This window comes from Trachemys scripta, chromosome 4, assembly GCF_013100865.1.
Source record: "Trachemys scripta elegans isolate TJP31775 chromosome 4, CAS_Tse_1.0, whole genome shotgun sequence".
Taxonomy (NCBI): Eukaryota; Metazoa; Chordata; order Testudines; family Emydidae; genus Trachemys; species Trachemys scripta.
Window position 1 is genome coordinate 12,433,808 of NC_048301.1, and position 27,354 is coordinate 12,461,161.

Below are 27,354 nucleotides of genomic sequence, written 5' to 3' on the forward strand. Positions count from 1 at the left end.
GTACAGCGTTTATTGGCGCTTAATAAATAATATGTAACAGGGTATAAAAAGGTAACGTTGATTGTATACTTGATACTGATTTATGCAACAGTTGTTATGCATAATGACAACTAATTTATCAAATTACATAGGAAGTAAAACAAATGCCAAGATTTACAGTTTATCTAACTGTTTCATTTCTGTATCTTATTTGTCCATAATACATCACAAAATGTAAAACTGCTGGAAACAATGTGTAGCAATAATTACACATTTAGTTCGTCACATATGGAGAATTTAGAAATGGCTTTTGTTTTGTGCAGGGACCTCTGAAAGCAAGCGCTGTGGTTCAGAATGAAGAGTATCTGTCCCAGGTATATGGGAAACCAATTTACCAGGGCCACCGCAGCACGCTTAAAAAAGCGCCATATCTCAGGTTCAACTCTCCTTCTCCCAAATCCAAACCTCAAAGACCAAAAGTTATAGAGTGTGTTAGGGGTAAGTAATCCTTTGACATAAATGTTTAAATTATAAACAGGTGTGTCTATCGTCACTTCCCATTAGTGCTTTCTTTCAGGTTTTTCTTTTCAAATTCCTTACAGCAGATTCAGTTGCTTGTTTACAGCGGGCACGCTCTTCAAGTTAAGCTTTAATGGGTTGTGATAACCGTTCTCTTTTTCCTCTCGTTATTTGAGAGAGAACCTTTCTGAAATGCATCCCCGGTACATGTTGTAAAATCAACAAGTTATATTATTATGGGCATGGCTATGATATTCATACTTATAATGGAAATTTGTCTTCAGGCTTCTGCTTATAGTCTCTCTTCTTAATATGCACGTAACGCTCTGAAGGTATTTTTTTTGTTACTGTATCAAACTTTAGATCCCGTCTCTTTCAAAACTGTCATTTTTTATGAGAGATTAGCAATCCATGATCAATTCAATATACGCTTTTACTGTGTTTTAAGAAATATGTAGTTGAATTATTACACTTGTCATATCTCCATAGTTAGAGTTGCATTTAAAATGGGGTTTACAGTGTAGCAAATATGTTTTTCTATACATGTAGGTGGCCTTTAAGTGTGGAATCATAGAACTAGAAAGGACCTCAAGAGGTCATCTAGTCCAGTCCCCTGCACTCTTGGCAGGACTAAGTATTATCTAGACCATCCCTGACAGGTGTTTGTCTAACCTGCTCTTAAAAATCTCCAATGATGGTGACTCCACAGCCTCCCTAGGCAGTTTATTCCAATGCTTAACCACCCTGACAGATAGGAAGTTTTTCCTAATGTCCAATCTAAACCTCCCTTGCTGCAATTTAAGCCCATTGCTTCTTATCCTATCCTCAAGGTTAAGAAAAACAGTTTGTCTTCCTCCTCCTTGTAACAACCTTTTACGTACTTGAAAACTATTGTCATGTCCCCTCTCAGTCTTCTCTTTTCCAGACTAAACAAACCCAATTTTTTTCAATCTTCACTCATAGGTCGTGTTTTCTAAACCTTTAATCATTTTTGTCACTCTTCTCTGGACTCTCCAATTTGTCCACATCCTTCCTGAAGTGTGGACACAATACTCCAGATGAGACCTAATCAGTGCGGAGTAGAGCAGAAGAATTACTTCTCGTGTCTTGCTTACAACACTTCTGCTAATACATCCCAGAATGATGTTTGCTTTTTTCTGCAACAGTGTTGCACTGTTGAGTTATTTAGCTTGTGGTCCACTATGACCCCCACGTCCCTTTCCGCAGTAATCCTTCCTAGGCAGTCATTTCCCATTTTGTATGTGTGCAACTGATTGTTCCTTCCTAAATGGAGTACTTTGCATTTGTCCTTATTGAATTTCATCCTATTTACTTCAGACCATTTCTCCAGTTTGTCCAGATCATTTTGAATTTTAATTCTATCCCCCAAAGCACTTGCATCCCCTCTGAGCTTGGTATCGTCCCCAAACTTAGGTGTACTCTGTATGCCATTATCTAAATCATTGATGAAGATATTGAACAGAACCGGACTTGGAACTGATCCCTGTGGACCCCACTCGTTATGCCCTTCCAGCATGACTGTGAACCACTGATAACTACTCTCTGGGGATGGTTTTCCAACCAGTTTTTTACTCACCTTATAGTAGCTCCATCTAGATTGCATTTATGAGATGTTTGTTTACGAGATGGTCATGCGAGACAGTATCCAAAGCTTTACTAAAGTCAAGATATACCACATCTACCTCTATCCACAAGACTTGCTAACCTGTCAAAGAAAGCTGTCAGGTTGGTTTGATACGATTTGTTTTTGACAAATCCATACTGACTCTTACTTATCACCTTATTATCTTCTAGATGTTTGCAAATTGATTGCTTAATTACTTGCTGCATTATCTTTCTGGTACAGAAGTTAAGCTGATTGGTCTGTAATTCCCCGGGTTGTTCTTATTTCCCTTTTTATAGATTGGCACTATATTTGCCCTTTTCCAGTCTTCTGGAATCTCTCCCATCTTCCATGACTTTTCAAAGATAATCGCTAATGGCTCAGATATCGCCTCAGTTAGCTCCTGGAATATTCTAGGATGCATATCATCAGGCCCTGATGACTTGAAGACATCTAATTTGTCCAAGTAATTTTTAACTTGTTTTTTCCCTATTTTAGCCTTTTCTGATCTTACCTCATTTTCATTGACATTCACTACATTAGTCAACCAATCACCACCAACCTTCTTGGTGAAAACCGAAACAAAGAAATCATTAAGCACCTCTGCCATTTCCACATTTTCTGTTATTCCCCCCTTCCCCGTTGAGTAACGGGCCTACCTTGTCCTTAGTCTTCCTCTAGCTTCTAACTTATTTGTAGAATGTTTTGTTGTTACCCTTTATGTCTCTAGCTAGTTGGATCTCGTTTGATCTCTCACATAGTGTTAATTCTTATGCCCTTTGAAATGTCTATGTGGTTTGTGTTTGATATCTTTTCATTTCTACATTAAAATGTTTGAAGTTGTTGCTGAAATTTGTCTGTGGCAGTCAAACTTTTTAAATCAGCTGGTTACTTTTAAAAAACATTCTCATTTCACAAAAACTTTCAGAGAGATGAATCCTGATCTGATCTGGTACGAGGACTAACTTTTAGGATTATGGGTAGGATTAACTTTTATCATTATTCTTCATAACTTAAAGTTTTCCTTTAGCAAAACCTGGGGACTGTTCTCCCTCAAAGAAACTCATAAAGAATTGCCTTCTATCAAAATGGTTGCTATCTCCCATTGTTCTTAATACAACTGAAGCTATTGGAGATCTCTGTTTTTGTATAGTCTGTAAAGGAGGAAGTTTAGCAAATATGGCCATCCTCCTGACTCAATCCCCGTGAAAGTGACACTAAGCTGGCCTTTAAGGTGTGAGGAGGCAGAGGGGGTCACTGGGAGAATCCAGAAACAAGGGGAGTCCGAGAAGCAAGAAGGAAACCTAAGAGAGTTGGAGGGGAATACGGTGTGCAGGAGGGGAAAAATGGGGACATGTGTAGCGGACATGTAGGGGAATGTAGGAGGAAGCCAGAGAAATAGGAGAGGAAGTGGGGAAGAATATGAAGAGTAGGAAAGTGGGAGAGCAAGCATAAGGAGGAGTATAGAAGACAAGACACTATGGGAGACTGGAGGGAGAATGTGAGTTACCAAATGATTACATTAACTTCTCTCCGGCTAGGTCTACACTACGGGGAGAGGGGGTCGACCTAAGATACGCAACTTCAGCTACGTGAATAGCGTAGCTGAAGTTGCGTATTTTAGGTCGACTTACCTGGCTGTGAGGATGGCGGCGAGTCGACCGCTGCCGTGCCGCCGTCGACTCCGCTTCTGCCTCTTGCTGCGGTGGATTTCTGGAGTCGACGGCAGAGCTATCGGGGATCGATTTTATCGCGTCAAGTCGATCCCCAATAGATCGATTGCTACCCGCCGATCCGGCAGGTAGTAAAGACGTGCCCTCAATGTAAATGTGTGGATATTCAATGTGGTGAAGGTAGTGTGCAAAAGGGAAGGCTGATGTGATTTGGAAGAAATAGTTGGTTAGGGTACTGAGGCAGTTAAAGGCTAGAGTGTGTGATTTGTTGCATACATGATTGAGGTAGGGATAAAGTGTGTATCTGGGGGTGGAAGAGTAGAGAGTACATATGATTAGTTGTTTTAACATTTCATTTATTTGCTTATGTGGCTTGTTGTCAAGGTGGGTTGCATAGAAACCATATCTGTTTTGTAACAGAGCTTTTTGTGTATTAACTACAGTTAGTGTTGTCAATATGCCATAGGCTGTATAAACAGAGATTGACTGGATGAAGATGGGTAATTCTGACACTGTTTTTTAAGCAAAAACAGATCAGTTTAGGAAAAAGGTCAGACTGTGCTTTAAATGTCACATGGTAATTATGATTAACAATTTAGTGGATATCAAAGAGTAGTAATGACTTGTGACCGGGTCCCCGGGGTGCAACCTGGACTGTGGGACTGCTGAGCCCTCTGTCCCACCAACCTGGTGTAATAAAAGTATCCTAAAATAATGGAGTTATCCTGTAATTGGAACTCTGTGCAAGTTACATTGATCTCTCTGTATCTTGATAATAAATAAAGTAAGACATGTTTATTTTCTCTTTAGGGGAAAAAGAGGGAAGATGACGGGAATATACTGTGTCATTTCATGAGCATTTACTGTAAATAGAGCTTCCATAGAGTTAATCTAGTCCTAAGCTTTCCAACCGAGGTTTTAGCCTGAGGTAGGATGGCACTTGACTGGTACTTAAAATACCTAATTTTATTACCCGTCTTTGCCACAGACTTCTTGGGTTGACCTTGGGCAAGTTGCTTAAATCTTCTGTGCTTCAATTCCTTGTTAGTAAAATGGGTGAAATAATACTTTCCAATAGGTATTGGGAATAATTTGTTCATGTTTTTGTGAGGTGCTGATATACTACAGTGATTGAGACTATACAGTGGTGTAGACTGTTATCAAGTGACCCTTTAACTTTCTCTTTGTTATGCTAAATAGATTGAACTCTTGAGTCTAACATTATAAGGCATGTTTTCTAATTACTTTAATCATTCTTGTGGCTGTTCTCTGAGTGCTGTCCATTTTATCAACATCCTTTATGATTCCCGCTCCTGGAGATTGCATACCATATTACATAGACCACAGAACCATTGAAAGTAGTTAGCCTCATGGTTGATTGTCAAGAAAATCTAATTTCATTAAAGTGACTCCCCTTCACTAATCGCATATTTCGGTTGTGTTAAATTTAGTGTTGCAACAAGGATTCTGCTAGTTAAGGCTGAAATGGACATTTTTAGATGGTCTCTTCAGTCATTTATAACTTGCTCAACAGTTTTCCTTTGCAACTAAACTTCCATGAATAATGCTTGATATCAGTGCAAGAACTTCTCCTAGGAAGTTGGGGGTGGAGAAATCCATCTATTCCTGGGTAATCTGAGTGCGTGAAGGAGGTTTTTTGTTTTTTTAAAGAATAATTTTTTTGTGCTTGGATAATTGTAACGGAAAAAGAACTTAAGTTTTAAATGCATCATGTTTTATATGTATGTTTCATCAAAAATCCAGTTTCTGCTAAATTTGAGTGATTTTTTTTTTCTTTTCAAGAGAAAGGAATAGTTAAAAGCACTTGAAAATCATGTTCAGAGAATGTACCAAGAAATTCAGATTGCTCTGTATGTCTGCTCAGTCGTAATTGTTGTTTACCACTCTGCCAGTCTTTGTGTCATTGCAAATATTTATCATCAGTGATTTTATATGCTCTTCTGGATCATCAATGAAAATGTTTTAGGGTTGGGCCTCCTACCTATTCTTGTGGAACCCACTAGGAACCTCTCCAATTTGAGGATGTTTCCTCATTGACCATTAATTTTCGAGATCTGTAGTTAGCCACTTCTTAATACATTTAATGTGTGGTTTATTGTTATTGTATAGTGCTATTTTTTTTAATATTGGTGTGAATCTGGAGTAACTTCAGTTCATTAATTATTCTAGATTTACCCTAGTATAATTGAGAGCAGAATTTCTCCCTTAAATCATAAAGAGTATACATATCTGTAATATTTTAGATTATTGTTTAGTGTGGTCAGGCTAGTGTTGCTATGTGAGAACATAAGAATGGCAAAACTGGGGCAGACCAATGGTCCGTCTAGCCCAGGGATCGGCAACCTTTGATACGTGGCTCGCCAGGGTAAGCACCCTGGTGGGCTGGGCCGGTTTGTTTACCTGCTGCGTCCGCAGGTTTGGCCGATTGCGGGTCCCACTGGCTGCGGTTCGCCGCTCCAGACCAATGGGGGCGGCGGGAAGCAGCAGCCAGCACATCCTTCAGCTCGCGCCGCTTCCCGCCGCCCCCATTGGTCTGGAGCGGCAAACCGTGGCCAGTGGGAGCCACGATTGGCCGAACCTGTTAATGCTTCTCTGCTGTCTGGTGACTTACAATCAAAGAAAAGCATTAAATATTACCCTATAACATGGCATACAGGTATTATAAGTGAGATTAATACATGCAGCAATTTAAAAGCATTTCATAAAGTCTAAACACATTTTTGTAACTCTCATACCTATTTTAACAGTATTAACACAGAGATGAGCCACACTGGTTCCAGCTATATATTTGTTAGTGTTTAATGAGGCCTAGGGGCCTTGGCATGTGCTGCCAGCATCAGTTTCAAAGGGGTAGCCATGTTAGTCTGGATCTGTAAAAGTAGCAGAGAGTCCTGTGGCACCTTATAGACTAACAGACGTATAGGAGCATGAGCTTTCGTGGGTGAATACCCACTTCTTGGATGCATGCATCAGTTTGTATTTCATTGGATTATAATAATAATAATAATGGAGATATCCCATCTCCTAGAACTGGAAGGGACCTTGAAAGATCATCGAGTCCAGCCCCCTGCCTTCACTAGCAGGACCAAGTACTGATTTTGCCCCAGATCCCTAAGTGGCCCCCTCAAGGATTGAACTTACAACCCTGGGTTTAGCAGGCCAATGCTCAAACCACTGAGCTATCCCCCCCCCCCCCCCCCCCCCCATAAAGCCAGCAATGTATAGTATCCACAGGTTATTTCTTGTTCTAATCGATCTTAGGCATTTTATGTTGTGATTTATTTTCAGTCAATGTCAGAGGTAGTTTCTACTTAAGATTTTTTGTTACATGTTATTTAAATGGAAGGAGAACTGCTTTCTTTAACTAAATATAGGGTTTTATATAGAATTTCCCTTATTCCTTGTGGTGTTTGACGTACAACCCTATATTTACTTTTCTCTCTCTCTCTCTCCCTCATAAATCCTTAAAAGTCAACTTACTGTCTTTCAATAGCAGTTTCAGTTCTCTTATCACTTGGTTTGAGTGCTGTGCAAAATAAAAAACAGAAGAAAATTCATTGGCAGGAGAGATGCCATAAAACGGGTATTTTTGGTGGGGGAAGTTGTGAGTTTGGTGTAGCTTTACAGAATTTCTTCTGTCAGTATTGAGGAATATAACTTATTCATCACTTCCAACGTTTTTTATTTATTAGAACAATGGCTGGTCATACCTTCTCTGTTAAAGCAGTTATACATAGTTATTGCAATCAAACAGTTTGTATTACATAAGCTTTTACTGGTATATGACATCATGTGAATGCATGTGAGAGATGTATAATTTAGTTGATTCTCATTTCAGGTACGAAGGTAAAGTCAACAAGAACACAAACCAACTCTTGCACACAGAAAGTAATAATCAGTCCTAAGAGGCAGCGTCCACTTTCTGCCCCCCTTAAAGAAAGCCAGTATCTGTTCAGCCCCAGCAGAGAAATGCCTGATGTGTCCGGTCCACTTGAAGGCCATCTGATTCCTATGGCTATTCCATTAGGTAAGAACAACCAAAAACCTAATGAATTATATGGGCCAGATTCATCCCAGCTGTTTCTGAGAGAAGCATCTCTTATCTCTCTGTATAATTTGGGGAGCAGGGTTAAATTCTGATGGGACACCATAGAAGCTAAACTATCAGAGGCTGCAGTGGGGATCTGTATATCCTCTGGTTCTTCTAGCCAGGCCCACTCCTAGCCAGCACCACTCACACCTTGTCCTGCCTGTTTGAGGACATCCTGGTAGAGGAGAGATTGCTGGCATTTTGCACTGCAGCAGCCTCCTTCCTGGTACTCTTCCCGTCACTGAGACTCTGCCCTGGGATCTACAGGAGGAGCTATTGTTCATCAGGGAATGATTCCGGGCCCTGGAATTTAGTCTGCAAGACAGAGAGTAGATATAAATTGATCATTTCTGCCCAACAGTTTCAATAATATTGTCCCAAGTTGATTATAGCAGATTGATCACCACTGAGATAGTCTCCTCTTGAGAGCAGATATAGTCTGAGTACTGTTGGTGTATAGACAGAGATTAATATTAAGCTGACACCTAAAGATAATAAATATACAAAAAAGAGGGGCTGCAGTCAAAGCTCGAAGAATGTTATAAGCTGAATCATATCTTGACTAACTGGTCTACTAGTTCCAGATCGGAGGAGGCAGGGAGAGACTGTGTAATGTAGGCATTGATTTTATATAGCCCATATCCTGTAGGTCAAAGAACAAAAATGTCTGTCCATTATGATGACCCAAGTTTTTGAGTAGCACAGGTGACTGCAGTTATTGTTGTTTCATAACACTAGGTGGCACTGTAGTCAATTGAACTACAAAACAATTGGGAAAATCCTAAGGCATCTAGGCTTAAGAAAATTAATACGAAAAAATGCATAAAAATTTAAATTTAACTGATAAGACACCAGATTTTGACCAGTGAGGAAGAAAATTAATCTGATTTTTATAAAATTCACAAAAATGTTCTGAATTAAATTAAGTTTAACTTTATTCTGTTTAATCAATAAATTAAAGGTTTTTATGTTTCTTGACCAACTGTCTTTAGGTCAAACGCAAATTAATGGCATCTCACCACAGCCTGCTGGAGTCATTATAGGGAAACCACACCCTGTTACAGTGACCACCTCTGTTCTTCCAGCTCCTCCAAAACCACAACCTAAGCTAAAGAAACCCAACATAGCAGTAATAGAGATGAGATCAGAAAAAAAGGACCCTCCTAAACTCACTGTGCAGGTATGAAGCAAGCACAACAACTGCTGTACTTATTAATATTCGCTAAAGATTGTTCATATTCAAGGACAGGGTAGGTCCATTACTCAATAAGGCAGGAAAGACAATAACAGAAAATGTGGAAATAGTGGAAGCGCTAAATGCCTTTTTTGTTTCAGTTTTCACCAAAAAGATCAGTAGTGATTGAAGCACTAACATAGTGAATACCAGCGAAAATGAGGTAGGATCTGAGGCTAAAATAGGTGAAGAACAAGTTAAAAAATTATTTAGACAAGTTAGATGTCTTCAAGTCACCAGGTCCTGATGAAATACATCCTAGAATACTCAAGGAGCTGACTGAGGAGATATCTGAGTAGGGTGACCAGATGCCCCAATTTTATAGGGACAGTCACGATATTTGGGACTTTGTGTTGTATAGGCTCCTATTACGCTGCACCCCCATCACAATTTTTCACACTTGCTATCTGGTCACCCTATATCTGAGCGATTAGCAATTATCTTTGAAAACTCATGGAAGACTGGAGAGATTCCAGAGCCCGGGAATAGGGCAAAGATCGTGCCAATCTATAAAAAAGAGAATAACGACAACCCTGGGAATTACAGACCAGTGGGGGGGGAAAAATACCTAACTAGCTTCAAGACTGAGCTTGATAAGTTTATGGAGGGGATGGTATGATAAGACTGCCTACAGGACTGCTAGCAGGAAATATCTCTAGCGGCCAGTGATGGGACACTAGATGTGGAGGGCTCTGAGTTACTACAGAGAATTCTTTCCCAGGTGTCTGGCTGGTAGGTCTTGCCCACATGCTCAGGGTCTAACTGAATGCCATATTTGGAGTTGGGAAGGAATTTTCCCCTGGGTCAGATTGGCAGGGACCCTGTTGGGTTTTTGACTTCCTGTGCAGCGTGGGGCACGGGTCACTTGCAAGTTTAAACTAATGTAAATGGTGGATTCTCTGTAACTTGAAGTCTTTAAATAATGATTTGAGGACTTTAGTACCCAGCCAGATGTTAAGGGTCTATTCCAGGAGTGGGTGGGTGAGGTTCTGTGGCCTGCAATGTGCAAGAAGTCAGACTAGATGATCATAATGGTCCCTTCTGACCTTAAAGTCTATGAATCTGGGAGACCAGTCAACTTAACTTCAGTAATCAAAAAGATAATGGAGCAAATAAGCAATCAGTTTGCAAACACCTAGAAGATAAGGTGATAAGTAAGTCAACATGGATTTGTCAAGAACAAATTATGTCACACCAACCTAATAGCTTTCTTTGACAGGGTAACAAGCCTTATGGATAGGTGGGAAGCAGTTGATGTGATATATCTTGACTTTAGTAAGGGTTTTGATACTATCTCGTATGACCGTCTCATAAACAAACTAGGGAAATATAGCCCACATGGTTCTACTGTAAGGTGGGTGCATAACTGGTTGGAAAACCATTCCCAGAGGGTATGTATCAGTGGTTTACAGTCAAGCTGTCAAGGCATATCAAGTGGAGTCCCACAGGGATTGGTTCTGGGTCCAGTTTTGTTCAATATCTTCATAAATGATTTAGATAAAGGCATAGAGAGTACACTTGTAAAGTTTGTGGCCATACCAAGCTGAGAGGGATTACCAGTGCGTTGGAGTATAGGATTAAAATTCAAAATGATCTAGATAAACTGGAGAAATGGTCTAAAGTAAATAGGATGAAATTCAGTAAGGACAAAGTCAAAGTACTCCATTTAAGAAGGAACAATCACACACATACAAAATGGGAAATGACTGCCTAGGAAGGAATCTGGGGGTTGTAGTGGATCACAAGCTGAATATGAGTGAACAGTGTAACACTGTTGCCAAAAAGCAAACATCATTCTGGGATGTATTAGCAGAAGTGTTTGTAAGCAAGACAGAATAAATAGTTCTTCCACTCTACACCATGCTGATAAGGCCTCAGTGACGTGTGTTGTGTCCAATTCTGGGTGCCATGTTTTAGGAACGATGTGGACAAATTGGAGAAAGTCCAGAGGAAGAACACGATTAAAGGTCTAGAAAACATGACCTATGAGGAAAGATTTTAAAACATGGGTTTGTTTAGTGTGGGGAAGAGTACACAGAGGGGACATGATAACCGTTTTCAAATACATAAAAGGTTGTTACAAGGAGGATAGGACAAGAAGCAATGGGCTTACATTGCAGCAAGGGAGGTTTAGGTTGGACGTTAGGAAAAACTTCCTAACTGTCAGGGTAGTTAAGCACTGAAACAAATTGCCCAGGGAGGTTGTGGAATCTCTGTCATCAGAGGTTTTTAAGAACAAGTTAGACAAACACCAGTCAGGAATGGTCTAGATAATAATTAGTCTTGCCTTGAGTGCAGGGGACTGGATTAGATGGACTATTGTGGTCTTTTCCAGTCCTACAGTTCTGTGATTCTATGTGAATGATTTGGCATTGGTGGATGCCTTTTTTCTTAATGTTAACACCATATGGTGTAGTGTAAACCAAAAATCAGTCATCCTGTGCTTAATTGTTTTGAATTTTTTTACAATCATTTTTATTATTTAACCAGAATAGAGTTGTTTGGAAAAAGAACATATCTGCAAGTATATTCCTTGTGTCAAGGGAGACTTTAATGCTGGAGGAAACTCAAAAATGAGAGTTTAATTTATTTAAAACAATAACAATTTACTTGGCTGAATGCTTTGCCATTTAAATTTTTTGTTTAAATATGAGTTTCCTTGCAACTCAGTTTCCCTTCAGACCAGTCAACCACTGAAGTCCTAATCCCATGTTTGTGATATGAGTCTGTTGTCATAGAAATGGAAACGAATGTTTTATCAAAAATTCAGTATTTTGTGTTCATTGGAGAATCAAACTGAATCAGAAGATATGCTGTCAGTATTCCCCCTCTCTCCCCTCACCCCTTTAAATATAACTTTTGAATAATAGAAGTAGGAGATTTAAATAAAAAATCCCATATAGAACATGTAGTCTATCCCTCTGCCAGTGCACCACTTTTCTCATCAACACATGTTTTTTGGTGTTTGTCCAGTTTAGTTTTAAATGTTCCAAGTGATGAGGCTTTTGTCAAAGATTTAAGCTAGTACTTACATTTCCTTTTGATGCATTTGTGTACCTGTTGAAAAATCTTTGTCACTGCAAAGAACATAACCACTCTAATTCTTCTTCTAACTGTATTGTACAAAGATTGTACATCTATTACAATGTGTCTATTACAAAATTAATAGTTACTGCTTATTACTTAAAAGTACACTTAACTACACAGTAGCTTATAAGGCAACATAAATGACCCATGAGTCAATCAATCACAGAATTCTGAATAATTGATGTGAATTGGGGTGGTGTCTTTATTATGTACAATTACCGTACATGTGTTTGGCAATTAAAACATACAAGATGACAAGGTCCCAGGGTGTTAACAATCTGTTATAGATAACAAAACTGAAGAACTCAAATGAAATGGAGAGCAGGAAAAGTAAGATAACAGAAAAAAAAAAAGAGAAGGAAGTACTCCTGGGGGAATGTTCTTAGCTTGTTTATTATGTTAAATCTGTCTGTAAAATCCAGTCCTGATCAGGTGCAGGCATGGTAATGGGGAGCCATTCCATGTTCTTATGAACAGTTTGAACAGAGGAAATTTTAATTAATACAGACTTCGATTTTGGACTTGTGGTGTTTTCCATTTTAGGTATTACCGAATGTAGATATTGACAGTATTTCAAATGACAGTGTGAGTATAAACCAGGCTTCTACAAGCTCTGAAGCAGCACTTCCTCCTGTCAGCAGTCGGATTCAGGTATTGGTCTAAATGCCTAAGAATTGGTGTTAGTTTGATAAGTAGATATTAATACGTTAATGTTTAATTACTATCAAATGAGCTAATGTAGTATTCCTTCTTTGTTAAAGTAAGTAGGCCCACTAGTAAACAGAAAAGAGAACTAAATTGTGACTTCTAATATGGGTGGGGTTTTATTTATTTGAAACAAAATCTTTAACAAGGTGTAGATCGTTAATTTCCTTCCGTCCCTGGGTAGGGAGTGGTGCATAGCTGTGCCCACCCCAGGAACAGCATAGGGAAAGAATAGTGACTCTTTTGGGGATGGGGGAGAGGAAGTAATCTGCTGTTGGCCCATACCAGTAGCACATTGCTTCTCCATCCATGCAGGCTCAGCTGTATTAGCTGGCACGTGGAGGAGAGAAGGCTTCACCCACTCCTAGCACCCTCTATGTCCATTCCCTGTCCGCTTGCCTTGGGTGGGGAATAGTGGCCCTGTGGATCGTCTCACCACCCTGCGCACAGACCAACAATACAAGGTAGCTGTGCAAGGCAGTAAGGAGGTGCCTTGAGCTCCCTTATACAGCAACATAGGCAAGCCACTAACTACCTGGTGAGGTGCTATGGCCTGTATGGTGCAGGTCAGACTAGATGATCACAATGGCCCCTTCTGGCCTTCAGATCTGTGAATCATGATTTTACCCATGTCCCTTTTCAGAGTTGTCATAGAGCATTTAGGAAGTAATGAAGATTATGTGTGAATTCCAGGCAGAAAACTATCCAAAGAATGTTAAGGTTGCAAACTGAAGCATCTGATGACAAGATCACATATTGTTTCTTCCACAGGACCTCAGCCTCATTCAGTGCACAGGCTGAACTATGTGAATGGAATGAGGCAACTGTTCAATATTTCTTTTTTCCTTAGCTGTTCAGCATGTGTGTGTCTGCTTCATTCACTGCACACCAACCAGGCTCCTCATTGCATGAGGTGATGTTCCTGCAGACCCCTGCCTCATTCACTACACAACTCGTTCGTCATTCTCATTCTACACTGAATGAGGCAGGGTTCTGCCCTTCCCCCAATCAACCACCCCCACCCCCAAAAAAGAGCTTGTGATCATGTAATTAAAAACTAGTTTGTAATGATTATGCACAAGGAAGTAGAGTTAAGGTTGCTTTGGGGAACCTTAATTTAGATATTTCCAGACTGAGTGATTCGCTTTGCAGTCATTTATCCCTCTCTTGTGTATTTCAAAAAAAAGTTTGATAGTTATAAAAATAATGTTGTCCTGAGATTCTGAAGCAGAGATATTCTATTAAATCCTACAGCCAAGTCCAAGGAGTGCTAGCATTCATTTTACTGAATTGCCTAATGGATACCATCCAGTCCTCTTCCTGGTCTATAGAGAAATCCCTCTAACTGTTAGGATAAAAAAATTTGCATGGTTGTTGTTGTTTAAGATCTAAGATGGTCACTGTAGCTTGATCATATTCTCAGTATAAAGTTTTTCTACAGTTATACCTTTTAATTTAAGATATGTATGTTTTTGTCTACCTTTTATAAGGGTCCAGAACAAACTCAGTATGAGGAGGAAGATCTGAAGTTCCCAGGAACTAATTTTGTTGATGTTACTGATGTCATTCAGGTAATTACATCCCAAAGATGTCCCTGCCTTTGACTTTTATATTCAATTCTGTTCTGTTCCTCAATATGAAATACAGCATTAAAAATTGTACTTTATAAAAAAAAATATGCCTCTTGTGTAGTGTAGCTTTATGTGAGATTGAAAGGGGTGGTTTTAAATTGTTCAAGTAATTTTGTTTTTAAATGACTAAAAACATTTGGTTTAGAGAAACAAGCAATGGTAGGCCAGCTCTTACTTATTTCAGAGTAGCAGCCGTGTTAGTCTGTATCCGCAAAAAGAATAGGAGTACTTGTGGCACCTTAGAGACTAACAAATGCATCCGAAGAAGTGGGCTGTAGTCCACGAAAGCTTATGCTCTAATAAATTTGTTAGTCTCTAAGGTGCCACAAGTACTCCTATTCTCTTACTTATTGTTTCTCTTTCTGCTAACTCAGGGATATGGCTCCCATTATTTAGTCACAGTGTTTCTTTTACATATGCTAGGAGACACTGTGATCATAGTTGCCATCCTTTTGTCTGTGAGAGAGGGTGGGAATTATAGCCTATCATGTAAATGGTTTGCAATGTCTCATATGATTGAATAGTCCAGTTCGAGATTTGCATGATCTTTGGCAGTTATTGCAAATGTGTGTATCTTGGTTGGGAGCTACTTGCTTGGGTGTGATCAAGACCAAGCAAAATCATAATTAATAACCCTGGCTATTTTATTACTAAAGAAAGGAAAAGAAAACATTAAACAACACAAATGACCAAACCAAAATGATAAACTGCTTATTTCTGTTATAATCTCTTCTGTACGTCTCTCTGCGAAGAGCTTTTAACTGAGATTAACACCCTTGAGAATGAACAACTCTGAGGTGTTCTTTTCTCTTGGTAAAGTTAAGACCAAAGTATATTGTTTAAAATTATTGTGAATGCATTCTTTAATATAGCCTTCGATAACTATGAATGTTTATAGGTGAGCAAAAAAGTATATTTGTTTCAAGGCAAGTGGACTTGTTGGTTATTAATAAATTACCAATTATAAACTGGCTGTTTATCTTTACTATAGCCTATGAAACCAAAGAAAATATTTAAATCAGTTACTTAGAAGAAGGCATTTAAGGAACTATCTTGAGACAGGCAAATTAATCTATATTAGGAATCTTAAATCCAATTAAAACTAATTATTTTTCTGTTTACCAATGTTTAACCTGTTTTCTTCTCCAGAAATACATGGTATAACCATTTGATGATTAATAGGAAAAACTGTTTGTAATTTAAAAGACAACAGCATTTCAGTAATCCAACGAAAGCATTACAAGAGTTTTAAATCTAATCTCTTGGCAGTGTTTTAGTTAACTTCCTCTCACCAATCCACATTGATGTCTTGGGGAGATTTCCTTGGGTTGATTTCTTCTTGAGTCTTCTCTTTTTTTCTTAACTGTTTATGGCAGTTTGCTTGTAGAGATGGGTTGGGTGAGTTGTGGAGTGCTTGCTGTCTAAGCAGAGTAGCAGAGGGTGGTTGTGAGGGGGTGCTCACTTCAATGTCTTTTATATCCTTCTCCTTATTTTCATGAAATCGTAGGGAAAACACACCTCTTTCATTCTTGTTTAGATTCAGGTTGGTTGCTGTCATTCTTTGACTGGCTTCATGCCTTTGGGGTTGGCCTAGGTGACTCTTTCACATCCTGAATATGCAGCTGTTAATGAATATGGGACATTTCTGCCACAAAAAAAGAACAAAGGCCATTGAAGAATAGATTCAGATAACTTTTAAAGTTTTAACTCTTTTATTCAGTCCATTTTTTGAGATTTTTTTTTAGTTTTTCTTATAGTATGACAGGAAATGAAATTCAAAAAGTCCAAACACTCCTGTTCTTTATGTAAGAGTTTTTAGTTCTCAAAACAGTCTTAAAATTAAATAACTTTTAGAAAGTCTTTAGACTAAATGGGTGACTCTACATGACACTTTTTGGAATGATAATTTTCTTGTCTTCCTGCATTCGATTAAGGTTTGCTCACTCCCATAATTCCCCATTAATATAATTATTCTATGCTTTAATGGCTTCTTATGTTAATAATTAGTCCATCATCAAGTGAACTTACTATATTTGTACATAAAACATTTTGCTAGTTATATAACAGTACTATCAGGCTTGCATTTACGAAATATTTGCCAATATACATATTGAAAGAAGCATATACAATCTTAAATATTTGAGAAACGACGAAGATTTTCATCTCTTAAGTGTTGACATGAGTTACTTGGAAGTAACTGGTATCTTCTGTAAAACATTTCCCACCGTAAATATTCTCCAAGTGTAAAGAATAAAGACTTCAGTGTGTTTACAAAATAAATCAGTTTCAGTAAGGCTAGTTCTAGAAATCTTTGTGTGGGTTAAACATAGCTTTTTCTTTGAAAAGAAGGGACAGGAGGGGTTCAAATAGGCCCACTTTACCTCTACATTTATTGCTCTGATAACACAACCCTGCATTCTTTTCGCAATCAGATTTATTCCTAAAAATGTTCACAAAGTTTGTTTCTGCTTGATGTGTGCTTGTCCTTGGGAGATAGAAGCGGAAACGTTCTGGAATTTCTTTGATTAGCTTTAACATTTTGTAACATAATTAGCTAAACATGTATATTGTTATATTTCCAAGCATCCTGGCAATAACACTTTTGTAGCTATATCTTAATATTAAGTAAAGGTTCAAACAAGTTTGTAACAACTTTTTAAAAAGTTACAATAATTTTATTAATATAACTTTTGTATCAATACCAAGGTCTTTCCCCTGTATTTACTAACAACTTAAAAATATATATCTACTTGTTGAACAATCTTATTCTTCATTGTTGAAATAAATACGTAATTTGTTAATAGATAAAGGACCTTTGACAAACAAAAGGAAGAGAGTTAACTTAATTTTAAGAATTGGGTTTTAATTGTACGTGCCTAGACTCCTTAGAAATAAAGGCATGCCGTCGAAGAACAGCACTTCAGAGTCAATAGTGGTACTAGCATTTGAGACCTACCTGTTTGTGCACTTACTGGAGAATAGCAATGAAGTAAGTTAATATCAAGTAGTAAGACAGAGCATACATCATTTGGTGATGTTGCAGCCCTTGAAAATGAATTGCATATATAGTGTTCTTATTACAAAATGGATTTTGGAAATAAAAGTAAGAAAAACTGTCAATAATACCTTGTAAATATATGAACATGCGAATAACCTTATTGACAGCTACTCAGAGAGCTCCATTTGTGACCACTATAGTATATTCACTTCAGAAATATGTGTATTAAATGTACAATATATCTAAAAATATCTTCCAGTTCTGTCAAAGCAATGCAAATGACTCTTTAAAAAAATGACCAGAACTCTAAAAGAACTAATAAATCTACTTGGGCAGTTTTTTTCTATTTGCACAAATGCTTATTCTTTAAAAATGAACAGGGAAACTACTTAAGAAATCAATTTAAGAAATAACAGTAAAAAGGGCCTAACAGCATCTAAATTCTTTAAATGTTAATATGAGTTATTCTCCATTTTTCATTTTTCTCCAGGATTGCTTTTATTTTTTGTTCTTGGCAATGGTTTGCATTTTAACCACAAAACAAAATAATGTTTCAATGGCAACACATGTTTGGCTCATGACCATATATATAGTATTCTTAAAAATGTGCAAGACAAAAATAATGTGGAACCATAAAATCAGGTCTCCGGAGTGACAGAAATATTTAAGACATCAAAAGCAATCCTCTTTTATAGTAATAGCTTTCCTTTGAATGTGCATGGAGACATGTCCATAAAATGTTATGCAGGAAAACTGGCCCTTTTCTCCCATGAAAAGTACAATTTGTTAGAAGTTAAGAAGATAAGTATTTGTCAAAAAAATTCCTGTTTTTCAATTTCATGTGGACAGGATTTTTTGGTACTTTGGTCCATGAGTTTTCTCTGCGTTTAGTACTGCTTTCTCTCTGATTTCTTGTGGTAGAAGATAGGTCCAGAAGATACTTAAGATGTTAAAATGCTAATTTTAGTTAGCTACTCTGTCATTGGATAATGCAGCAGTTCCCAAATTTTTGAAAGTTGAGTCCTGAGGAAGATGAAATGTGTTGTGCCCCCATTGCTGTCCTGGCGTATCGTGTTAAAGGCCTACCTGTGGTAATGTATAACCCTTCTGCATTTGCCTTCTTATGTCTTGGTGCATCTTGCACTTTGGGGAAATGCTAAGATAAACCTTCAAGTTACTCCCTTTCTTTTTCTTTATGCTTTGGAGAGCAGTGAAATAATTAACTATGTTGACAATCAAAGTATCCTCATTAGCATAGGAGTTGGCACCCATTGAAATAAATGGGACAGTTCACACTCTAGAGCTGTTGTTTCAGGCTCTCATTTTGAAGGTTTCTCCTCAACAGTAATAGTTAGAGACTACGTACACAAAAAAGTTTTAACAGTGATACCAGTATAGCTGCCCCATCCATGTGGACACTCAGATTCTGCAGTCCAGCATCAACCCCAATTTTGATAGATATGAGCTATTCCCTTCCTGTGTGTAGTTTTGATGGGCAGTTCAACACTACAGTATTCAGCCAGATGTTGGCCACAAGTAGCGTCTTACTTGATGTCCTTGGAAGAGAATCCAAGTACTCTGATTTCTCAGAGCAGTCAGACTGGTTAGACCTGCAGTCAGACCAGTCGTTCCCAAATGGGACCTACCACTGGTGCTGAAAGCACCCTTTTAAACCATTTACATGGATCCTCACCTTTCTACAGATCTATCAAAACCTGTTTCTTGGTTGCTATCACGACTTCTAGATGAGTCTTGAAGTTGGCAGCTTTATCGATGCATAAATCTCATTGAGTCGTTCATAATGACAAAGTGGTATGAAGGAACTCATAATCTTTCTCGTCAAAAGTGCCACGTAGGATTCCATCCAAATCCACAGCATCCTGCAGAAAAGCTGTGGCATAATCTGGATGCTTTTGGAGTACTAAAGGTATGTATTGAGTGCACCGATTCAACAAGAAGATTGGCTTCTTTGTTCATCTCCGTTCATCCGAAGTGACAAGGGCTCCAGCTATCTAAACTATATCTGGTTAGATGGATCAGATTATGCATTGTCAAGGCGTACAAGGCATCAAATTGAACCTGTTTTGACAGAATCAAAACAGAAGATCTATGGTGTCTTTAGGCTCTTTCTACCCATGTTCTTCCCCTGAGGAGATCTGCAGGGCAGCAACATGGTCCTTTATTAACCCTTTTATTAGACACTATAAGGTGAACTTTCTATCCTCTGCAGAAGCGTCCTTCAAAAGGAAGGTGCTGTATGCATTGATCCAGAAGTCGCTTTCTGTTTTGGCAATTGATGGGAAAAGCCCTCCCTTCACTTCTTATTCTACTTCTTCATCCCTCCCTAGTTCTGTTCTCTGCTTGCTACTTCCCACATGTAACAGTATTGTGGGAGACACAGGGCTATAAAATGGGAAATTTCTTACCTGATAATATCCTTTCAATAGTATCCGCATTCACAGTTCTGCCTTCCCTGAATGGCTGCTTGTCCCAAGGACAAAATATAATTTTTGTACCTACCGTATGTGGGCTAGTTAGCCTATTGTACATAGTTTGCTAGTTGGCATTGAAGTTATTCTTACTAATCCTATTCTACGAGTTTTTACACAACTTTGGAATGAACGGTCTGGTAACAAGCTGGAGCAGAGGGTGTGACCAGCAGAAATGTTGAAACAGGACGTTTCACCATTGTCGGAACATTCCCCTCCTTTTTCCTCTAAATGAAATTTTGGCAAAATCAGCAAGATTTTGCAAAGCATTTCAGTTTAGAGGGAACTCCATTTTCCTAGGGAAAATGGTTCCATCTAGTTTTTCTCACTGAAAAACTCATCCTGATGAGTACAGCTAAAGAGGAGGTTTAATGTAGCCAAGGCCTACACCATGAAAGCCTTTGAAAATCAAGTGTCAAAAAATAAATTCATGATTACGTTATTGGAGAACTTTGATAAGAGACTATTCATATATTTTTCAATGATAAAACAAAGTGCTCATATTTTATCTGATCAGTTCTGCCATTTTTTATTTCTATAACATTATGTGAATAGACTTTTGAGATCTAAATAGAGATGGCCTCAACTTGATACTTTGAAAAGTAGAATGATTAATATTCCAACTAGGTCTAAAATAACTTCTAATTTGTCATTTTTTTTTTTGATTGGTAGTCATGATAGATATTTTCAAAGGTCCCTTAGGAGGTGAAATGCAGAATTAACTACAGATCATTCAGGGAAAGACTGGAAGATGACATATTAATAGGTTTAGTCTGTATAATTAAATACTGTACGTTATTTTTGGATTTAATTTTCTGTGAAGATTATGTATTATCCCAAAATGAGTATAATATATACTTCCCTGTTCAGATTGGTATACTAATAAAAATATTTTTTTTAAATCTTATGTATATGATTTGGAAATGTAGAAAAACCGCTGAAGTTTTAGCCAGAAGCTATTAGTTACATGTGAGATTTATTACATATACTTAGTTTATTTAATCCAGATGTCTGCATTTTAAACACTTTAGAAAAGCTTATATTAAATGGGAGACCTCAAAGAAAATTTATAAGAGTTAATGCAGTCAGTAGAACGAACATGCATAAGGAAACACTGGACAGAGGAATTTGTAAATTCACTGTGAGAATGAATTATGGCTATGAATGCATATATCCCAATAGAATGAATTGCTTATCAACTCACAAGTCATCCAGAGTAATTTTAAGACGCTATGGCACCCTTATTTGAATTTAAATGTAATAAATTATTTTTAAATGTTACAGAACAGTGCATATAGAATTTTTTGGGTAAGATTTCTATTTGGTGCAATCCAAATGTGAATATCCTGTTGATATGTCTGTTTTGTAAGTTATGCATTATTTAAGAAAACATCTTTTTAAAAACCCAGAACATTCTTCTCTTCTCCCCCCCACTCCCCCATACCCAGTAAGGAGCTTTATTACCTTTTTCAATTTTAAAAGGCTTGAAAATTAGTGGAGTGGAAGACTGGGGGAGAAACCTTAATATCAGGGTGGAAGTGCTTGCTCCCTTTTCTCTCTTAGCCTGAGTTCTGGGATCCTTCACCTCACAGATTCCTAGAGCCGAGCCCCAGCCCAAACCTGGAAGTCTACACTGCAATGAAACAGCCCTGCAGCCCAAGCCCCGCAAGCCCGAGTCAGCTGGCTTGCACCAGCCGTGGGTTTTTCGTTGCAGTGTAGACATAACCTTATGGGTCAGTCCTTCAGGTCTTGAAGTATGTGAGTAATTCTTACTAGAGAGATCAAATGAACTAGATAACATTTTGTATTGGACCACTTCTGTTGGTGAGAGACAAGCTTTCAAGCTTACACAGAGCTGTTCTTCAGGACTGGGAAACTTACTCAGGTGATGTCTACACTAAAGAGTTTACAGCGGCACATCTGTACCAATGCATCTGCACTGCTGTAAGATCTCCTGTGTAGCCACTCTATGCTGACAGGAGAGAGCTCTCCCATTGACATAATTAAACCACCCCCAACGAGTGGCAGTAGCTATGTCGGCGGGAGTGCGTCTCCCACTGATACAGTGTTGTCCACACCGGCGCTTCTGTCGGTGTAACTTACGTCGCTCAGGGTGTGTTTTTTTCACACCCCTGAGTGACATAAGTTATACCGACAAAAGTGCTAGTGTAGACATAGCCTCAGAGTGTCACTGCTAAAGGCAAGGTGGAACAGATTGTTTAGCATAAGTAGTCAACACATATTTCGAGGGGCCATTCACAGTGAAGTGACCCGTTAACACCCCTTCAGTGATCTGGAGGAAAGGAGCAGGTTGAGCAGCTGGAGGTCTTGTTAGTGGGTTATAGATTGTTGTAATAAGCCGCAAATCCAGTATCTCCATTCAGTCCATGATTTTTAGTGTCTAGCAAAGCTGTGAATTAAAGCTCCCAGGCTCATCTTTTGAAAGTGTTGTGCAGCTTTCCTTTGAAAAATGAGGGCTGAGAGGTCACTTTATGAAAAGTGTTCACCCCAGATGATTCTTACTATTTGGATAAGTAAAATTTTTTATATGCTAAACGAAGGTTGCAGGATCTGGTCCTTCGTGGTGCCTCTGTTAAGTGTTACAGTGTGGTATGATATGTGTGATTGGCCATGGTTCTGTGTAGAGGTTTGTGCAAAAACACAAAGAAACAAAAAACAGAAGGGGTGCAGGGTCAGAAAATTAAGCTTTTTAGTCTTGCATTTCATTGCTTAGAAATCCCTTCTAACTTTTCAGCAAATAAATGTAGTGAAAAAATAAATGTGTGTATTTAAATTACCATTAAGCTTCCAAGATAACAACACATCTGTTAGAGCTATAGTTTACCTGCTGGTGTGCTCAATAAATTCACATTTTGGTCCGTATCTTCACAGCCAGGTGATACTGAAACTTATTTTAAATTAAATCATAAATTCTGCAGAAAATGGATATCCATGAAAAGATTGAAAATCTGTGCTATGGGACAGCATTTCTGAGATGCATATTACAAGTGACTTCAGTTATAATTGGAGTGTTGCTGTAGCTATATTGGTCTCACAATATTAGAGAGACAAGGTGGCTAAGGTAATATCTTTTATTGGACCTACTTCTGTTGGTGAAAGAGGCAAGCTTTCGAGCTTACACAGAGCTCTTCTTCAGGTCTGGGAAAGGTTCTCGAGTGTCACAGCTAAATACAAAGTGGAATAGATAAGTGGAACACATGTTGCAAGAGACTATTCAAGAAGCACTGGACAGTTAACACCCCTAGGACAGAAGGAGGATAAGTGGGTTACAGATTGCTGTAATGAGCCATAAATCCAGAGTCTTTAGTAAGTTAATAATTTTTGGTATGTAGCAGAATTATGAATCCAAGTTCCCAGGGTCATCTTTTGAAGGTGTTGCACAGGTTTCTATTGAGGATGAAGACTGCATGATCAGATATGAAATGATCATTTTGTGAAAAGTGTTTGCTCATGGGTGATTGGGTGTTTTTGTCTTGTCATTTTTCTGTGTGAGTTCACTTGAGTATGTAGTGATTGTCTGGTTTCACCCACATAGTTGTTGTTTGGGCATTTAGTGCACTGGATGAGGTACACCACGTGTTGATAGGCGTGTGTAGGACCCCTGGATTTTGAAAGGTGTGTTGTGGGCAATATTGGTCACCACAGTAGTGGCGATAAGTCTGTAGGTTTTGCATCTGTTGTTCTGGCAGGGTCTGGTGCTGCTTTGAGTTGGTATGTCCTGGTCTCTGGGGAGCTTGCTTCTGCTGATGAGCAGGGTGAGGTGGGAGGGTTGTTTGAAAGCCGGAAGAGGGGGTTCAGGTAGTCCCCATTGAGCATCAGTCATAATTGTTTAACAATACCCTGCCTGGGTTCCAGTGTGGGAAGGTAGGTGACAACTGTGGGCGTTTGGTCAGTGGTTTTATTTTTCCTGTATTGAAATGGGTTCTCTCAGGGCATTTTGTTGGCCCATTCCTTGATGCAATCTACTTCTTTGGTGGAGTGTCCTTGTCTGAGTGAAGGCAGTTTTAGGAGTGTTGAGGTATGTATCCAGGACTTTCTCCTCGGAGCATATTCTCTGTTTTTTGAGTGCCTGGCTGTAGATAAAAGCTTACTTGGTGTGTTTGGGGTGATTAGTAGATCTGTGAAGGTAGATATCGTGATCAGTGGGTTTCTTTTATATAGTTGCCTGTAGAGTTCTATTGTTGAAGTTGATGGTGGTGTCCAGGAAGTTGGTACTGGTGTGGGTGTGTTCGAGAGGGAGATTGATGGATAGGTAGCGGAGCCATAACAGATGCAAAACCTGCAGACCTATCTCCATATGATCAATTCTCCCCACAGCACACCTTTCAAGATCCAAGGATCCTACACATTCCTATCACAACATGTGGTGTACCTCATCCAGTGCACTAAATGCCCTATGTCAAGCTGTCTAGAGTGGCTCACAAGCATGAGTGCCAACCTCAGGGCAGATTGTTAAGAAACAGGGCACAAAACCCAAACTGGTTGTGTGTTCTATCCTTAGATTTCACTAACCAAGTATCAAGTGTGAACTCCTCAAGCACTACAAAAGCCTTAACATGGAGTTACAGACAGTCCCATTGGCCACTGTGGTCTATCTTGCCACTTAGGCAAGCCTGCCTTTGTGATAGATGGTCACTTACACTAAAAATCACAGCAATATTCAAGTTACTCCCAGTCCCAAAGGTCAGTTGTACCTTAGATCTTTCACCAAATACAAGGCTTGTAGCCAGTCCTATATTAAACTGACTAAAGGTTTATTAACTAGGAAAAAGAAATGAGTGTTATTTACAAGGTTAAAGCAGGCAAACATATACACACAAATGAGTTACATTCTTAGTGTGATCTGCGTCGACCCACCTACCCGTTAGGGGGCGGTGGGGAGCTATGAGGTCACTGGCCGGCCTGGGTCACGCCTCCGTCAGCGGGGAATTAGCGGCGGGGCGGCCGCCAGCCAGAGTCAGTAGCGCGCCCCTCAGGCAGGGGAGCGCCGGCAAAGGTCAGTAGCGCGCCCCTCAGGCAGGGGAGCGCCGGCAAAGGTCAGTAGCGCGCCCCTCAGGCAGGGGAGCGCCGGCAAAGGTCAGTAGCGCGCCCCTCAGGCAGGGGAGCGCCGGCAAAGGTCAGTAGCGCGCCCCTCAGGCAGGGGAGGGGAACGCAGGCCCACCCTACACCACTGCGTTCCAGCCCAGGGCCCTGACAGTGGCAGGATGAGGGTCCTGCCACTGGATCAGTGGCGTCCTTCCGCAATACAGACTCACCACTGTGCAGCTCTGTCCTTGGGCTACTTCCTACCCGATTGCTCGTCCGAATCCCTCTGGTCCCGCCGGTGCGTCGGGGTAGTCCGCTGCTGGCAGCTCCAGCTCCCCCTCAGGCTCAGGCTCCTCCAGCTCCTCTGGGTACTCGGCAGCAGGCAGTCCTGGCAGCCCCAGTCCGTCCTCCAGGTGAGGTCTCCACTGGTCCAGGGCCTCCCCTGGCGTGGCAGCAGGGTCTGAAGGGAGCAGCCCACAGTCTGCGTCTGCCTCCCTCCCTGGTGCTGCCCCAACTGAGCTAAGGGCCCCGCCCTTTATACTTCCTGTTCCACCCCTCCCCTTCCGGGGGGGTGGAGCGAGCTTGGGCTGGCCCTGCCCGCTCAGGCTGAGGGAAAGGCCCTTTACCCTCAGGTTCGGAGGGCAGCCACCCTGGCCCCCTACACTTAGATTTCAAAAAATAATAGATGCTACTGTAATGTGCAAGCTCTATATGCCCTTTAGGGTTAACCCACGATAAGTAGCTTGGTGATGCTTTGCTTATGCTTAGAATGTTGCCCTCTCCAAATTCCAAGCAGAACAGTGATGCAGTTCTTTCTGGTCAGGGATTTTTATTTCCTTCCCCCAGAGTTCAAACGGATGGAACAAGTGTTGGCTCCAGTCTCTTCTTCGTGTATGGGGTGTAGGGAGGGTGGGCAATCAAGGAAGTCTTTGTCCTTTGATGTTTCACAATCATTTGGTTTCCGTGGACCTTCCTGTGTGCAGGACCAGCACTTTACACTAATGCGTCTTTCTTGTCTGGTGAGTTACACAGTTACAGAGGTTTTCAATGAAGACACCCAATGTAACTTTATACCATGGGCTAGAGCAGGGATAGGCAACTTATGGCACGTGAGCTGATTTTCAATGGCACTCACACCCCCCGGGTCCTGGCCACCGGTCCGGGGGGCTCTGCATTTCAATTTAATTTTAAATGAAGCTTCTTAAACATTTTAAAAACCTTATTTACTTTACATACAACAATAGTTTAGTTATATATTATAGACTTATAGAAAGAGACCTTCTAAAAACGTTAAAATGTATTGCTGGCACGCGAAACCTTAAATCAGAGTGAATAAATGAAGACTCGGCACACCACTTCTGAAAGGTTGCTGACCCCGGGCTAGAGAATTTATAAATTAGATCAATACATGCAGCATCCTACAGGTGTTTCATCAAGTCTAAACACTATACACATTCTTATCAACTTAACATCTATTTTAACAATACTAACACACAGGTGAGCCAGACTGGTTCCCAGCTATGCTTTTGTCAATACTCAGTGAGGCCTAGTGGCCTTGTCATTGTGTGGTCTGTCAGTGTCCCACCCTAATAACAATTATGGGGTGAAACCAGACAATCTCTATGCTCTCGAGTGAACTCGCACAGAAAAACGATAAAAGAAAAAAACACCCTATCACCCCTGGGTGACGACTTTTCACAAAATGATCACTTCATATCTGACCTCGCATAACCCATTCAGAAGACAAACACAAGAACTTAAAATTAATAACTCTTTTAGACACTAAAAATCATGAACTTAATAAAGACATTGGATTTATGGCTCATTACAACAATCTGTAACCCATTAATCCTCCTTTTATCCTATGACTGTAGAGCGGTGAACTGCCTGCTTCATCTTAATTAGCCTCTTGCAACATGTGTTTACTCCTTGTCTGTTCCACCTTGTGTTTAGCTGTGACACTATGAGTACCTTTCCCAGAACTAAAGAAGAGCTCTGTGTAATCTCAAAAGCTTGTCCCTTTCACCAACAGAGGTTGGTCCAATAAAATATACTACCTCACCCATTGTTTCTTCAGTTAAAATGTTGCAAGTACATTTCTGAGGTATTGCAATTATCCTTTATCTTCCTGCCTCATGCACCACAGGCAGGAGACCCAAATCCTGTTTATGTAATAACTTCTGTACCACTATAACTGCACAGATTTATGGGTTGGTAGTCTTGAAATATTGTATATTAACTGCAAAATGGTTAAAGGA

At 39.6% G+C, this 27,354-nt stretch overlaps 1 protein-coding gene across 9 annotated transcripts in view; it reads left to right on the forward strand.

The window, feature by feature from the left end:
- The window catches only part of KIAA0586 (KIAA0586 ortholog), a 110,914-nt gene that overhangs the window by 35,376 nt on the left and 48,184 nt on the right, over positions 1-27,354 (forward strand). For all 9 annotated transcript variants that reach the window (XR_004645472.1, XM_034768459.1, XM_034768456.1 and 6 more), the window contains 5 exons: positions 303-477; positions 7,655-7,843; positions 8,899-9,086; positions 12,771-12,878; positions 14,423-14,503. Coding sequence is in view for 8 of the 9 variants with exons in the window: in XM_034768459.1 (XP_034624350.1) it covers positions 303-477; positions 7,655-7,843; positions 8,899-9,086; positions 12,771-12,878; positions 14,423-14,503 (741 nt within the window). In the remaining variant the exon portion in view is untranslated. The remainder of the gene's footprint in view (positions 1-302; positions 478-7,654; positions 7,844-8,898; positions 9,087-12,770; positions 12,879-14,422; positions 14,504-27,354) is intronic.